Below are 17,109 nucleotides of genomic sequence, written 5' to 3' on the forward strand. Positions count from 1 at the left end.
CAGCGGAGCCGCGAGGCCTCCCAGCACCGGGATCAGCGGAGCTGAGAGGCCTCCTGGCACCAGAATCAGTGTGACAGGGAGCAGCGCCCAAACCCCTGATCGCCCTGTGGCTCTGTGTGTGACAGAGGGCGGGGCCACAACCTCCCTATCCGCCCTGCTCTGTTCGTGACAGGGGAAGGCGCCCCAACCTCCTGATCAGCCCTGCTCTGTGCCTGATACGGGGAGCTCCCCATCCCCCTGATATCGCCCTGTGGCTCTGTGTGTGACAGGGTGCGGTGCCCCACCCCCACCCCCAACCCCACGGGCCCTGCTCTGTGTGGGACAGGGTAGAGCCATAACCTCCCCATCGGCCCTGCCCTTCGTGTGACAGTGGCGGCGCCCCAACCCCCTGATCGGCCCTGCTCTGTGGGTGATAGAGGGCGGCACCCCAACCCCCTGATCTGCCCTGCTCTGTATGACAGCGGGCGGTGCCCCAACTCTCCTATTGGCCCTACTCTGTGAGTGACGGGGGGAGCTCCCCAACCCCCTGATGGACCCTGCTCTGTGTGTGACAGGGGGGACCTCCCCAACCCCCTGATGGGCCCTGCTCTGTGCGTGACGGGGCAGCGCCCCAACCCCCTGATTGGCCCTGCTCTGTGCGTGACAGGTGTTGGCGCCGCAACCTCCCCATCGACCCTGCCTTGAGTGTGACAGGTGGCAGTGCCCCAACCCTCCAATCGGCCCTACCCTGAGCGTGACTGAGGGTGGCATCGCAACCTCCCAATCTGCCCTGCTCTGTGCATGATGGGGCGGCACCCCAACTCCCCAGTTGGCCCTGCTCTGAGCCCGACCAGGGGCTGCACCTAGGGATTGGGCCTGCCCTCTGCCACCCGGGAGCAGGCCTAAGCCAGCAGGTCGTTATCTCCCGAGGGATCCCAGACTGCGAGAGGACACAGGCCAGGCTGAGAGACACCCCTTTCCCCCCGAGTGCACAAATTTTTGTGCACCGGGCATCTAGTTACTTATAAGACTCATTCTCCAAAAAGCACTTATACATAGAATTGAATCTTATTTTCCTTTAGTGCTTAAATATAGAGATGATAACTTTGTCAAATATCAGCAAGTACTGAGTAATTTCTACTAAGTGCTTTAACACTGTTAGTTTATACCACTTTTGATGAACTGTTTGTGTTGATGGGGTGTGTGTGTGTGCGCGTATGCACACACACACACACACACAGCTACATTGTGCGTTTATGAATTGGAGAGGATTTGGGAATAAATTTTTATTTGTGCTTTATTTAATTTTAAATTCTCTCCCTCTCCTCCTCCCCCCTCCCCCTCCCCAGCATTGAATTGTCAGTGAAAGCTTGGGAATTAATTGTTTCCAAGATTTTCCACTTGCCTTTTGTAGGAAGCACAGATTGCTTGGAAAAAAAGTATTGCATTGGCTCTATGCTATCCCCTACACTAAAATTACCCTGTTGTTGGATTGCAGACCATCTTTTGACCTATGTTATATCCTTTATCTTTTATTCCTACCAGACTTCTTCTGTTTCACCATAGAATATTTGATATAGGTTGGAAATAGACGTTCTCAAGGAATAGCCAGAATCACCCAGTATTCATTTGAAAAAGCAGCTTACAAAGCCAATCACAATCCTACTAAGTCAGAAGTTTCTGGGTGTGGGGTCTAGAAAGTCTCTATTTTTTAAAATGTATTTTTATTGATTTCATAGAGGAAGGGAGAGGGGACAGAGAGAGAGAAACATCAGTGATGAGAGTGAATCATTGATTGGCTGCCTCCTGCATGCCCCCTAATAGGGATCGATCCCATAACCTGGGCATATGCCCTTGGTCAGAATCAAACCCAGGACCCTTCAGTCCACTGGCCAATGCTTTATCCACTGAGCCAAACCGGCCAGGGCTAGAAAATATTTTTAACTGTTCCCTGGTCCCACTCTAATGTTCAGTGTAATTAGGAAAGCACTGACACACCTTCCTGTTCAATTTTTTTGTGTAAACATTCAGAACAATGATTGTATGTTCTGTTAAAATACATCTACTGGTGAAGACATCATTTTACCTCAGACATCCCATCATTTTTCTAGACTGCTTTATTTGAAAGTGCCTAAGTGAGTTGAAATCTGTCACTGTATAAATTCTACTCATTGGTCTTTTTTTACTCATAGGGATTCACATGGAACATATGAGTAAACTTGTGACTTGTAAAATTTAAAAAATTTTGAAGATAGCTTCATCTTCTTATCCTATTCTAGGTTATAAATAAAGACCATTTTCTTCACTTATTCATAAGATGTGCTTTATGAGTTTCCTTACTGTCTCATCACTCTTTTTGCTTCTAAGTTGAATATAACCTTCTAAATGGGTTGTTACTAGCACAGAATAGAGTCTTTGTCATATTCTGGATAATCTCTTAGCCTAGTATCACATTAATTTTATGGGATCAGCTGAACTATTTCTTTCATTCAGTGCTTTTTGAGTCAACTAAAATTACAGATCTTTTGTTGCTGCTGCTGTTGTTGTTGTTGTTGTTAATCTTCACCTGAGGATATATTTTCCTTTTTTTTTTGACAGAGTGGAAGGGAGGGGGAGAGACAGAGAGAAACATTAATGTGAGAGAGAGACTTAAATTGGTTGCCTCCTGCATATGCCCCAACCAAGGCTGGGCAGCTGAGGTACGTGCCCTTGACAAGAATCGAATCTACGACCTTTTAGTCCATGGGCCAATGCTCTAACCACTGTGCAAACCAACTAGGACAATTACAGGTCTTTTACTGAATCTTTGCATAACCCTCTGTAGATTCTGTACTTATGGAATTGATTTTTTTAATACAGACTTTTAATCTAATGAAGCTCTATAAGAATGGATTCACCCACTCTCACATTAGATTAGAATCAAGTTCAGTCTTCCATTATATTTCTATTATTTCCAAATTTAATTGCCTATCTTTGATAATTCTCACTGATGTCATTAATACAAAGATTGAACAAGACAGGTTCAAAGACAACTTTTCAACCTGAGCTTCCCTTTTGAAGTTATTTATATTATTCAGACAACTGTGTCACCTAGCTGAGTGTTTCTCAAACTATGTATTGTGTAGGACCAGTATTTATTTGTAATTACACATTGTCATAGACCAATACTTTTGTAAAATGCAACAGAAGTGAATTACTAGAGCGCTAACCGGTTTGGCTCAATGAATAGAGGTCGGCTTGCGGGGTCAGGGGTCCCAGGTTCAATTCCGGTCGGGGGCATATACCTTGGTTGCGGGCACATCCCCAGTGGGGAGTGTGCAGGAGGCAGCTGATAGATGTTTCTCTCTGATCGATGTTTCTAACTTTCTATCCCTCTCCCTCCCTCTCAGTAAAAAATCAATAAATTATATATTTTTTTAAAAAGTGAATTACTAGAAAAATAATTTAAAAAGACAAAATACAAGTCCCTATATTTTTATTACTAGATTCAACAGACACAAAATTACATTAATAAATAATAATTAAAAAAAAAAACAGGAAAAAGATTTTCAAAAACTGCTTATTGAGCGTGTATATATAAGCAGTTAGTATATGAATACATATTGCAGGTTATGAGCAATGTAGTGATTCAACACATTTTTCAGTTTAAATAAATACCACATATATCAATGTTTAAAGTTGTTAATGAGACATGAATTTGGATCTTGATAATCAAGGTTGTAATGATAGTGTAACTTGAAAGAGGAGTTTGTATATCTACATCATTTAATTGTAGTTGAATTAAAATTATCTTGATAAAGATGGATTAACTTTTATTTTGAATTGATTGTAGATTCATAGGACATTGAAAAAAATAATACAAAAAGGTCTCTTTACCTCATTTATAACATAGTATGTAACTAAAGTACAGTATCAAAACCAGGAGTTTGCCATCAGAACGAACACAGACCTTCAGATTTCTGTAGTTTTACATATACTCCTGTGTGTGCTTTATGCATACACTCAGGCACAGGTCAGTGCAGTTTTATCATGTAGATTTGTGTAACGACCACCATACCATATCTACAATTTTGTCATTTCAAAAATGTTATGTAATCGAAGCATACAGTTATACCTTTTTTGAGATTGAATGAAAACTTTTTTACTCAGCATAATTCCCTTGAGATCCATCAAATTATTTTGTGTCCATATAAGTACTATTCCGTGGTGTGGATATACCAGTTTGTTTAACCATTCATTCACCCATTGAAGGATATTTGGGTTGTTTCCAATTTTTGGCATTTACAATTAAAGCCAGTATGAACGTTTACGTACAGAGTTTTGTGTGGACATGTGTTTTACATTCCCAGTAGTAGTGTATGAAAGATGCAGGTTTTCCACATTCTCACCAGCATCTAGTATTGTCACTTTTTATTGCAGCTGTTCTGATTAGTATTTTGTGATCCCTCACTGTGATGTTAATTTGTATTACCCTAATGATTAATGATGTTTGAATTTCTTTTCATGTGCTTATTTGACATCTATATATTCTCTAGCAAATTGTATGTTTATATCTTTAGCTCTTTTTAATTTAATTTTCCTTATCACTATTAGGTTTTGAGAGTTCTATATGTATATGTATTTTAGAGACAAGGCATTTTTAAGATATGTGGTTTGCAAGTACATTCTCCCAGCCCGTAGCTTCTCTTTTCATCCATCCTCTTAACAGATTGTTTCACAGATGAGAAGCTTTTCATTATGACAATGTATTTCATTGATTTATTTGCTTTTATGGATTATGCTTTTGGTGTTATATCTAAGAACTCTGCCTTAGACCTATGTTATATAGATTTTCACCTATTTTCTGTTTTATATTTAAATCCATGAGCCACTTAAAATAATTTTTATATACAGTATGAGGCTATTAGGTCAAGATTCATTTTTTATTCTGTTTGGTATATGTGTTTGCTTCTTTGCCAATACACACTGCCTTGATTACTGTTGCTTTTTATAGTAAGTCTTAACATCAGGGAAAGTGATCCCTCCTACTTTATTCTTCTCTTTTCAAAATTGTATAACTTTTCTAGCTCCTTTGCCTCTCCATGTGAATTTTAAAATAAACTTGACTCTAAAAGAAAAAAACCTTACTGGATTATGATAGGAATTATAAGTGTAGACCAGTTTGAAGAGAATTGACATCCTTGTTGAGTGTTCCAGCCCATGAATACAGTATATCTCTAATTGATTTAGATCTTTGATTTCTTTTATCAGTGTTTTATGGTTGTCAACATATTAATTTCATGTTTTATTAGATTTATACTCAATTTTTTTGAGTGATTGTAAATTGTAGTTAGTTTGCATTTCAGTTTCTATATGATCATTGCTAGTATATTTAATTTTTGTATGTTGGTTTTACATTCTGTTACCTTGCTGAATTCACTTATTAGTCCTAGGAATTATTTTTTGGATTATAGAAGATTTGCCGTGTAGAGAATCATGTCATCTATAAATAGGACAGTTTTAATTTTTCCTTTTTAATTGGTATATCTTTTATTTCCTTCTCTTGTCTTACTGCACTGGCTAGGATTTCCAGTATTATGTTGAGTAAGAGTGATGAGAATGGACATCTTCGCCTTTTTTTCTGATTCTAAGGGGAAAACATTCAGTTTTTCACCAATAACTATGATATTAGGTATAGGTTCTTTGTTAGTGCTCTTTATCAACTTGAGGAAATTTCCCCCTGTTCCACCTTTACTTACTGAGTATTAATTAGTACCCTGAATGGGTGTTGGATTTTTTCAAATGCTCTTCTTTATCAAATGATATGATCACATAATTTTTATGTTTTACCCTATTGAGATGTTGGATTGCATTGATTGATTGTTGAATATTGAATTAGTCTTGCATTCCTGAAATAAACCCCACTTGGATGCAGTGTATACTTCTTTGTACAAATTGCTGAAATCGGTTTACTCCCTAACAGTAGAAACCAGGATAAAAAGAACATCTGTTTAGCTTATCACAGTGATCTCCAAACCTGACTGATCAGAAACAATCTGGCAGGCTTAAAAAAAAACATTTCTAACCCCTGACCCCACCGTGATTGAGTTTGATGTGCTGCCTAGGAATCTGCATTTTAAATAAGCTTGTCTGGATGATTCCTTTGGAGCGAAGTGAGCTCAGCCATCTATGTGTGAGTTGAAATAGCATGTTGAGGTTACTGTTTAGTATTCAAAACAAAACCAAAAGTTTTGAGAAGGCTACGAGGTTTTTCTTGTTGATTATGTGACAAATACGGCCTTACTGCTTTCTATTATTCGAGGACAAAGAAATAAATACAGTAATCCTTATGACCTAGAAGCACATACACTGTTTAATAGGGGAAATAGACATGCAAACACGATTACAATCTTTTGTGATAAATATTGTGATAGAGATAAAGGCCATAAGTGATCTAAGTTTGGACAAATTAATTACCTGGATATTTTATGGAAATGTTTAAAAATTATATATTTGAACTGGTTTTTAAAGAATAGCATAGAAGTTGTCACACACAAAAATATGGCATGTGCAAATAGTTTGTTCAAATAATGAAGAGAAATTAGGAGATGGGACATGAGGCCAAGGAGTATAAATTGCAGATCAGTTTTTATAAAGCCTTATTTTCTAGGTTCAGGAATTTGGAACCAGTGGGCTTAACACCAGAGGATTTCAAATAGAACAACCTGTTCAGAATACTATTTTAGAGTAGCTGATAGCATTGTGCAGTTAGAGACTGAAGAGGCTAGAAGCAAAGATACCTGTTAGGATGCTCACCCTGTGAGGTGGGTGCATAAACCAACTGAATTGACAGTAGGATGGAGAATAAAAGGGGGATTGGAGATTTTTCAATTGTTAAATCTTTGGTAGTTGGTAATTGATGTAACTAGACTAGGAGACATAGGCTTTTTGGGAGGTAGGGGGAGTTCTTTTTTTTTACCCAGGATAGGGAGTGAAAAAAAAATTTTTTTCAAGGATGAGGCTTCTAATTATTTCTCATTTTTCTTCAGTCTACGAGTCCCAGTCATGCTGTTGTAGCCAATGTCCAGCATGTCTTGCATCTCATGAAGCAACACAGTAAAGCCTTGTGTAATGATCGAGTAGTCAGCAGTGTTCCTTTGGCAAAGCAAGCATCTTCACGAAGTGGTAAAAGTAAGAAGTTGTCAGTAAGGCCGTCCTCCTCTAGCAGCATTAATGAAGAGTTGTCAGAAGTCTTACAGACTTTACAAGATGAATTTGGGCAAATGAGCTTGTGAGTTTTAATTTTGCTTTTTTTTAAAAATTACATTTAGTTGTAAAATCTTGTTTTAACTTCTTGGTGACTTTACCAGTCATATATTTTGTTCGTTCAACAAATATTTGTTCAACACAATTCTTGCACCAACCACTGAGCAAGTTACTAGGATAATAATAAACATAACAATTACTATCACTGGTAATTTGGAAATTTGTTGCCCTATTAAAAAAAATTGAGACTTTTTTAAATGCATGAGCAATGGTCCCATGGTGAGTGAGATGCATGACCAAATCATGATAACACAGGAAACTTAACCAAACCTTACTTTTGTTTTTATATAGTGATCATCAGCAACTTGCAAAACTTATCCAAGAATCACCAACTATTGAACTGAAAGAAAATTTAGAGTGTGAACTGGAAGCATTAGTGACAAGGATGGAGGCAAAAGCCAATCAAATAACTAAAGTTCGGAAATATCAAGCCCAGGTAACTCAGGTTTCCCGTACTCATTTCTAATGATTAAAAAACAAAACAGTACCAAAAAACCCTTTTTTTTTTTTTCAAGTATATGAATTTATGACATTGTTAGTGTATCATAGATAGGGAGCTACAGAAAGTCTTTCTGTACTGTAGACACTTGTTAATTTGGTTTATTATTAAGAATTGGTGTTAAGTGGACTAGGAAAAAAGACACTGTCTTTTAGTCTCTTAGAATCTTTGAAATACTGATTATGTTTCATATTCTGATCTTTATATGAACAAACTTAATTTCTATGATGAATATAAATGGCTCTGAGTTTACCCAAATCATTTTAAAAGCACCTAGAACTTTTCATTTCTAATCTTTAGTTATATGGTTACTAATTATATTAAATTAATAAAACCATTTATTTAGTACCTATTAAGTGCAGTGGGAAGTCACACGCCAAGGTTCTCATGTAGATGCACTTCTATCAGGGTCATCAGTGACTACAATTGGGGAGAATGAGACAGATTGGAGGTGTGTTTTAGAAGTAGGAATATCAGGGCTACTTGCTGCTAGCTCTCAAGTGGACTGAAATGTAGAAAACTGAGAGTGGAATATGGTTGGCTGACATTAATTGGTAGCTATGTAACAGGCACAATGCAGGTGCTATGCATATGTCATCTAAAACCTGAGGTTTTAAGCACTTTTTCTAAAGATTGTTTTCCAAAAAATATGATTCTTTTAGGAGTAATAATAGGATTTGTTTCTTGTACATTAGACTTGACTTTGTTCTTTCTAATAGAACATTGACATGCCAGCAGCAATTCATTTTAGCCAGCAGCTAAAGTAAAAATAAAGCCCCCCTATTTTTTTTTTATTTTTTTTTATTACTGACAATATTACAGATGTTCCCCATTTCTCCCCTTTCCATTTACTCCCACCCTCCTGCCTCATCCCAAGCCTTCCCCACACAAGTGTCTGTGTCCATGGGCTGTGCACATCTATCTATCCTATATAATAATCTACACTAATAAAAAAGAGAAAAATGGTAATTGGCGTACGGCGCTACCCTTTTCATTGGCTAATCAGGGCTATATGCAAATTAACTGCCAACTGAGATGGTGGCTAATTTGCATATGTAGGCACAATGCAGGGAGGTGAAAGGGAAAGCAGGAAGAAGCCCCCTGCCACTGACAGTGATCGGAAACCCAGGGGGGAGCTAAGAGGTGGGCGGCAGGGCAAAGGCGGCCCCTTTGCCCTGCCCCCCAGCCATGATCAGAGAATCAGGCGCCTTTGCTGCCCTGGCCACTGATAGCAGGAAGTAGGGGTGGAGCCAGCGATGGGAGCTGGGCACAGTCGAAGCTGGCAGTCCCAGGACCTAGGGGTCCCTTGCCTGGGCCTAAAGTGGAGCCCACGATTGCGGGGCCGCTGCAGCTGCGGGTCCCCGCTGCCCGGGCCGGACGCCTCAGCCAGAGGCGTTAGGCCTGGGCAGGGGCGGAGCAGGAGATAGCAGGGGGCAGGGGCAGAGCGGGAGATCACGGGGAGCTGGGAGTCCCCTCGCCCAGGCCTCATGCCTTGGCCAGAGGCATTAGGCCTGGGCAGGGGCAGAGCCTGCAACCGCGGGGAGCTTGGGATCCCCTGCCCAGGCCTGACACCTCTGCCGGAGGCCTCAGGCCTGGTCAAGGGGCAGATCCAGTGATTGGTGATGGGAGGGTGATGAGGGTCAACTCCTCTGGCCGAGGCATCAGGCCTGGGCGGGGGGCTGGGGGTCCCCTTCCCAGGCCTGATGCCTGGGCCAGAGGCATCAGGCCTGGGTGGGGGGCGGAGCCGGGGATTGGGGGGATATGATGGTCCCCTTGCCCAGGCCTGAAGCCTGGGTCAGAGGCGTCAGGCTTGGGCGGGGGGTGGAGGAAGCGATCAGAGGGTGATGGGGGTCAACGCCTGAGGGCTCCCAGTATGTGAGAGGGGGCAGGCTGGGCTGAGGGACACTCCCCCTCCCCCCCCCCACCCATTGCACAAATTTTGTGCACCGGGCCCCTAGTCCTATATAATAAAGCTGTGATATGCAAATTGACTGTCACACCCTCACAAAAGATGGCCGCCCCCATGTGGTCACAGGAAGGCCACCACAAGATGGCCGGCAGGGGAGGGCAATTGGGGGCAACCAGGCCTGCAGGGGAGGGCAGTTGGGGCAACCCGGCCAGCAGGGAACAGTTAGGCGTCAATCTGCTAGCAGGGAAGTGGTCAGGGGGTGATCAGGCAGGCAGGCAGGCGAGCAATTGGGAGCCAGTAGTCCTGGATTATGAAAGGGATGTCCAACTGCTGGTTTAGGCCCAATCCCACAGGCAGTCAGACATCCCCTGAGGGGTCCCAGATTGGAGAGGGTGCAGGCTGGGTTGAGGGACACACACACACACACACACACTCACACACACACACACACACAGTGCACGAATTCCATGCACTGGGCCTCTAGTGTATATCCTATCTAATAATAGACAAACATGGTAATTGACTGTACCTTCGCTACGCCTCCCATTGGCTAATCAGTGAGCTATGCAAATTAACTGCGAACAAAGATGGCGGCTAATTTGCATACTGCAGGCAGATACTGCAGGCAGATCCCGCTGTGCCGCCCCGCCTGGGGCTGGCGGCAGCGGGATCCCCAGCCGCTGGCCGCCCCAGCGCGAGATCCTAGCCTGCCGTGTGCAGGGTGGGGCGGGTGGCAGCGTGATCCCGAGCCGCCACCCGCCCCAGCGCAGGATCCGGGCCTGCAATCTGCGACAGGGGAGACGGGGCAGACACTGCGGGATTGGGCATGCCATCTGCCACCAGGGGAGCAGTCCTAAGCCAGCAGGTGGTTATCTCCCGAGGGGTCCCAGACTGTGAGAGGGCACAGGTTGGGCTGAGGGACCACCCCCCGCCAGTGCACAAATTTTTTTGCACGGGGTTTCTAGTATATATATAAGATTAATATGCTAAGTGTCCCTATGCCCATCTGACCAGTCACTATGACGCACACTGACCACCAGGGGGCAGACGCTCAACGCAGGAGCTGCCATGACATCGCACTGGCCATTTATAGACATATGGCAGCGCAGACCTGGCACCAACAAAGCAACACTCAGCTTCCCCCAAGTGGGATACAGGCCCCGCCGCCACCCCAAAGCAACACCTCATCAAATCACAGCTGATGCTGCTGAAACCCCATGGCCAGCCCGAAAAAGTGGCTGTAGGCACTGGATAATGACATCACGTAGCAGCACCCAGATTCTTCTCCCTAGCAACTAGCCTCCTTGCAGTTTCTTCAGCCCAGGAACATGACTAACTTTATATAGAGCCAGGTGGCAACATTTTACACTCTAACCAAATATCTGTTTTCCCATGCCTCATCTCATTTGATCCTCACAGAAGTCCTGGAGGAGGTAGATAGGCGACTAAGTAGAATCCTATTTTCTTTTCATTAGCCAGAAAATGGAGATTTAGAAAGTTTAGAAACTTGACCTGACTGAAAAGAAGAAAGAAATGGTGGACCTTGAAAATGACTTCATGTTTTCTCACTGCGTAGAATATAGTCAAACACTGCTGCAGTTCCATAGTTTACCTTTCTTCTCCCTGTGTGATCTACAATAATAATCTGCTTCATGTTGATAGTTACTGCTATGTTGCTGACAATTACCTGAAAGAGAAGTTGGGGTACTTCACTGGGCTGGAAAAAGTTTAGCTAAATCAGAAAGCATGCCTAATTAAGCAAATTTACTCTATATCTATAAAAGGCTAAGTTGACTTGCACATGTGCGATATGTATAAAGCTCTCGCTGGCGCCAATTGCACGTGTGTTTCTGTCATTGTTGATCGTGAATTTGTTTGACACTTCTATTAGAAAGAAAGGGTGAATGGCGATATTAAAATATTCTAATTAATTTCCTTTCAATGTGCACGAATTCGTGTACCAGGTCACTAGTATGCATATAAGTTCTATGTTTAATCTCTTCTAGTCTCCCGTACCCCTGCCCTCTGAGATCTGTTAGCCTACTTCATGCATCCCTGCCTCTGTACCTGTTTTTTCAGTTTATTTTGTCCACTAGATTCCACATATCAATGAGATCATCTGATATTTGTCTTTCTCTAACTGCCTTATTTCATTTAGCATAGTAATCTCCAGGTCCATCCATACTGTCCCAAAGGGTAAGAGCTCCTTATTTTTTACAACTGAATAGTATTCCATTGTGTAAACGTACCACGTCTTTTTTATCTACTCATCTACTGATGCTATTTCCAGTTCTTAGCTATTGTAAAAAACACTGCTATGAACATAGAGATGCATATATTCTTTCTGATTGGTGTTTTGGGATTCTTAGAATATATTCCCAGAAGTGGGAACATTGGGTCAAGTTGCAGTTCCATTTTTTACTTTTTTAGGAAACTCCATACTATTTTCCACAGTGGCTGCACCAATCTACGTTCCCACCAGCAGTGTACCGGGTTTCCTTTTCTCCACATCCTTACCAACACTTGGTGTTTGTTGATTTATTGATGGTAGCCATTCTAACAGGTGTGAGGTGATACCTCATTGTCATTTTAATTTGTATCTCTCAGATGATAAGTGATGTTGAGCATTTTTTCATATGTCTATTGGCCATCTATATATGTCCTCTTTAGAGAGTGTCTATTAAGATCCTTTGCCCATTTTTTTTTTTAATTGGGTTGTCTTTTGTTGAGTTGCATGAGTTCTTTATATATTTTGGTAATTAACCCTTATCAGATGTATATTGGTGAATATGTTCTCCCATACAGTAGGATCCCTTTTCATTTTGCTGTACAGAAGCTTTTTAGTTTGATGTAGTCCTATTTACTGTTTTCTTTTTTCTTTCTTTCTCTTGCCCTAGGAGATGTTTCAGTGGAAATTTTACTACATGAGATGTCTGAGATTTTGCTGCCTATGTTTTCTTTTAGATTTTTATGGTTTAGCAACTTACATTTAAGTCTTTTATCCATTTTGAGTTTATTCTTGTGTATAGTGTAAGTTGGTGGTCTGGTTTCATTTTTTTGCATGTACTTGTTAGATTTTTCCAATACCATTTATTGAGGAGACAGTCTTGACTCCATAATATGTTCTTGCCTCCTTTGTCAAATATTAATTGACTAATAGCATTGGTTGATTTCTAGGGTCTCACTTCTGTTCTATTGATCTATATACCTGTTCTTGTGCCAGTAACAGGCTATTTTTATTACAGTGACTTTATAATATAGTTTGATATATGGTATTGTGATCCTTCCAACTTTGTTCTTAAAACTGCTACGGTTATTCGTGGTCTTTGCTGGTTCCATATAAAGTTTTTGAATATTTGGTCTAGATCTGTGAAATATGTCGATGGTATTTTATTAGGGATTGCATTCAATCTATAGATTGCTTTCGGTAGTATGGATATTTTAATTATGTTAATTCTTCCAATCTTTGAACGGGCTATATGCTTCTACTTGCTTGTATCTTCCTCTATATCTTTTTTCAATGTCCTATAGTTCTCTGAGCGAGGTCTTTTACCTCCTTGGTTAAGTATATTCCTAGGTATCTACTTTTTGTTTTCATAGTGGTAAATGGGACTGCTTTCTTTAGTTTCTCTTTCTGAGAATTAATTATTGGTGTATAAAAATGCCATCCATTTATGGATGTTAATTTTGTATCCTGCTACTTTGCTGAATTCCTTTATTAACTCTAGTTTTTTGATGGAGTATTTAGGGTTTTCTAAGTACAACATAACGTCATCTTCGAATAATGACAGTTTCACTTACTCCTTTCCAATCTGAATGCCTTTTATTTCTTTTTCTTGTCTGCTCACAGTGGTTAGGACTTTCAGTACTATGTTAAATAATAATGGTGAAAGCGCTCATCCCTGTCTTGTTCCTGTTCTTAAGGGAAACAAACACTTTTAGTTTTTGCCCATTGAATATGATATTGGCTATAGGTTTGTCCTATGTGGCCTTTATTATGTTGAGGTACGTTCCCTCTATTCCCACTTTGCTGAGAATTTTTATCAAAAATGGTTGCTGGATTTTGTCAAATGCTTTTTCTGTGTCTGTTGATACGATCATGTGGTTTTTTATCCTTCATTTTGTTTATGTGATGTGTCACATTTATTGATTTGTGAATTTTGTACCAGCCTGGCATCCCTGGACTAAATTCCACTTGGTCATGATGTGTGATCTTTTTAATATATTGCTGGATCCAATTTGCTAGCATTTTATTGAGGATTTTAGCATATGTGTTCATCATGGATATTGGCCTATATTTTCTTTCTTTGTCATGTCTTCATCTGATTTTGGGATTAGGATAGTGCTGGCTTCGTAAAACAAGCTTGAAGTGTTCCTTCCTCTTGAATTTTTTGGAATATTTTAAGGAGGATAGGTGTTTTTTTCTCCTTTGAATGTTTGGTAAAACTCCCCTATGAAGTCAGTTCTCTCTAATGGAACACTGACATGTTAGCAGCAGTTCATTTTAGCCAGCAGCTAAAGTAAAAATAAAGCTTCCCTATTAATATTATTCTAATTATAGTGAAATAATAAAGTAAAAATTATTTACATATATTAGTACATTACCACTACATCTCTTCATCCATCTGGAACATGCTTCTTTGCCTGCTCAGACCAGAAGGCCTTTCTTCTCTCCTTCACCTACTATCCTTCATTTCCCTTGTCCGATATTTTTCCTGCAAAGTGTTCTGCACTTTGGCAACATGACCTTAACTTCTGATACTGCACCACAATTGATGTGTTTACTCTTGTTTACTTATTTGTATGTCACTATACATTTTAAGCACTAAATATTAAATGACTGGTAAATTAGATTTTTGAAGTCTTAAAAAAATATAAACCCAGAATATATTATTTTTAATTTTTATTGATTTTAGAGAGGAAAAGAGAGGGAGAGAGAGATAGAGACATCAGTGATGAGAGAGAATCATTGATTGGCTGCCCCCTGCACACCCCACACAGGATCAAGCCCACAACCCTGCCATATGTCCTGACAGGGAATCCTGGTTCATAGGTCAATGCTCAACCACTGAGCAACACCGGCCAGGCTTTATTACTTGCATTTTGGTATGAGAGTTTAAAGTACCGGTTGTCAGAAAAGAATGTTTTCATTAAATTTTTCTTTTTTCCTTGACTTGGTTATTTGCTATAGCTGGAGAAACAGAAGATAGAAAAGCAGAGAAGGGAACTAAGAACCACCAAAAAGACTCTTGATGAAGAAGGAAACAGCAGCAGCCGTTCTTCTGGAAACACGGGGACCACAAATAAGAAGGACTGTACCAAACCCAGACCTGGGGAAAAAAGCAGGAAAAATCTTCAGTTACTGAAGGACATGCAAACCATACAGAGTTCATTACAAAGCAATAATTTGTGTTGGGATTACTGACTGGTACCAGGTTATAAATTTTATTCAGATAACCTGTACTTCATCAGTCAAATGTTGACAGTTTCTTTTCCAGGTCTCATATTCTTATGTTGGAATTAATAGGTGGTACGGGGCCCACGCTTTATTCATTACACAGGCTTCTTGTGTTTGCACATCACAACTCAATGTTAAATCATCTAAATAGAAATCAGGGGCATTTCAAAGGCTAAGAAGCTACACATACTTTGTTTCTTTGAGATGAATTTGTTGTACTGAAATAGTGTGCTTTGTAAACAAAATACCAATTTTTTACTTGTGGGCGTGATCTTTTAAAATAGTTCTTTATTTGTCTAAGTAAATTTAGATTTAAATTATCAAAATAGAGGCTGTCCCATAGGCAGTGTTTGCTGGAAAAGTCTCATTTTTAAATCTTCCCCTGGCATGAATTGCCCTTTTCTTCTTACTACTACAAACATTAAATATACTTTGTTTTGACTTTTGATGGAGGTTTTTTATATTTAAATATTTATGCATATTTAAGAAGATTGTTTCATTTTGCTTTTTAACATTTCAAACATCAAACAGTATTGAATACAGTTAAAGTTTTTAAAAAGACTCAATCATTCATTTTAAGTCAATGAAGTGTGAAGATTATGAAAGACTTTTTTAAAGTATAAAATTGTTAAGTAAAAGGTTTTGGAATGAAGAGATAAGGGGAGGTATGGGAAAACATTTGTTTTTAAATAGTATGTGTCTGTAATCATGCTATTCAGTTCAAAGAATTATGGGTTTTAATCTATGAAGAACCCCTTGGATACTTACTTTCATTGGTGTACAGTATGAGTGCAGTCTTAACTGTACACGTGCAATTGTTATCTTAATAATGTAAATCATTTTGAATATATAAAATCGTTAACCTTTTATAAATTTGCCATTTAAGTCAATAAAAGCAGCTTTTTTAAGGAAACACTGAAATTTTCCTTAACAGCCTGTTAATAAAGGCTTTATTTGTTGTAATTTTTTAAAATGCATTTCCAAGTAGTAGCATATTCAAAAAAATAAGAATATGTGGTATTTATAAGTACATAATTTACTTGCCTTTCTCATGCTTACATGGAAACTAAATCCAAGAAAATTGAATTATCTTGTGGTACAGGATATGCTACTCTTAGGGTACTAACGAACACATTAACCACATATCAAAGAAATTCATTTTTATGCCTCCTCTGGGATTGAAATAAATTTCTAGGATTTTTTCAGATAACCAACATGAATTGTATTGGCTGTCCAGGCACTATACTTATTAAATTATTTTTCTATAAAGTTTTTTTAGGATCTTTACATTTGGGGGTATTTGTGAATTTACTGAAATTGTATGTAAACTTTTGCTTGCATGTACAGTTTTCTGATGAGCAGGTTTGTATCTTCATTGAATGCATAGCTCTGAGTCCACAGACCCAAGGAATCACTGTTCCATGACATGGAAAATATTTCTTGTGTCTCAATCACTTTTTCAACTATTAAAATTTTGTTGCCTTTGTTTTTGAATTCCAGGTCATTAAATTGTGTAACCCTCACTTGCATTGTAGTGGCTCCAAGTCCCAATTAGAAGAGTGGTTTAATGTTGGTAAAACCCATCCCATCCTTCAGCTAGGAGTCAAACCAAAATATTCACTCCATCTTTTGATACCCTCAGGTGAAAACTGAAAACAAGAAAATACTGCTTCAGCCTCTTAATTTGAGTTTACAGGAGAAGATTATGTTGTCATTCATCCAATTCTGTTGTATAAGAGCTTTGTTGCAATACATATCAAATACAAGAATCTTCTGTGTGTAAGGTGCCAATATGGATACCAAGCTGAGTAAGAAAGGTATGTTTACAGGTAGGTGGTAGATACTTGAATCATCGTTTCAATACAATGTGAATGCAGTGGTGATAGCATGGGCACACGTTATAGGAGCACAGAGAAAGGTGGGGCATGGCAGAGAAGGTACCCAGGAATCAGGGAAAAC

At 39.8% G+C, this 17,109-nt stretch overlaps 1 protein-coding gene across 2 annotated transcripts in view; it reads left to right on the forward strand.

Moving 5' to 3' along the window:
- Positions 1-16,636, forward strand: part of CEP57 (centrosomal protein 57) — a 56,202-nt gene extending 39,566 nt beyond the window's left edge. For both annotated transcript variants that reach the window (XM_081100146.1, XM_081100147.1), the window contains 3 exons: positions 7,008-7,249; positions 7,576-7,720; positions 14,884-16,636. In XM_081100146.1, coding sequence (XP_080956272.1) covers positions 7,008-7,249; positions 7,576-7,720; positions 14,884-15,117 — 621 coding nt within the window. In that variant the 3' untranslated portion in view covers positions 15,118-16,636. The remainder of the gene's footprint in view (positions 1-7,007; positions 7,250-7,575; positions 7,721-14,883) is intronic.
- The last annotated feature ends 473 nt before the right edge of the window (positions 16,637-17,109 follow it).

The sequence above is a fragment of the Myotis nattereri genome (assembly GCF_964212035.1).
Source record: "Myotis nattereri genome assembly, chromosome: 9".
Lineage (NCBI taxonomy): Eukaryota > Metazoa > Chordata > Mammalia > Chiroptera > Vespertilionidae > Myotis > Myotis nattereri.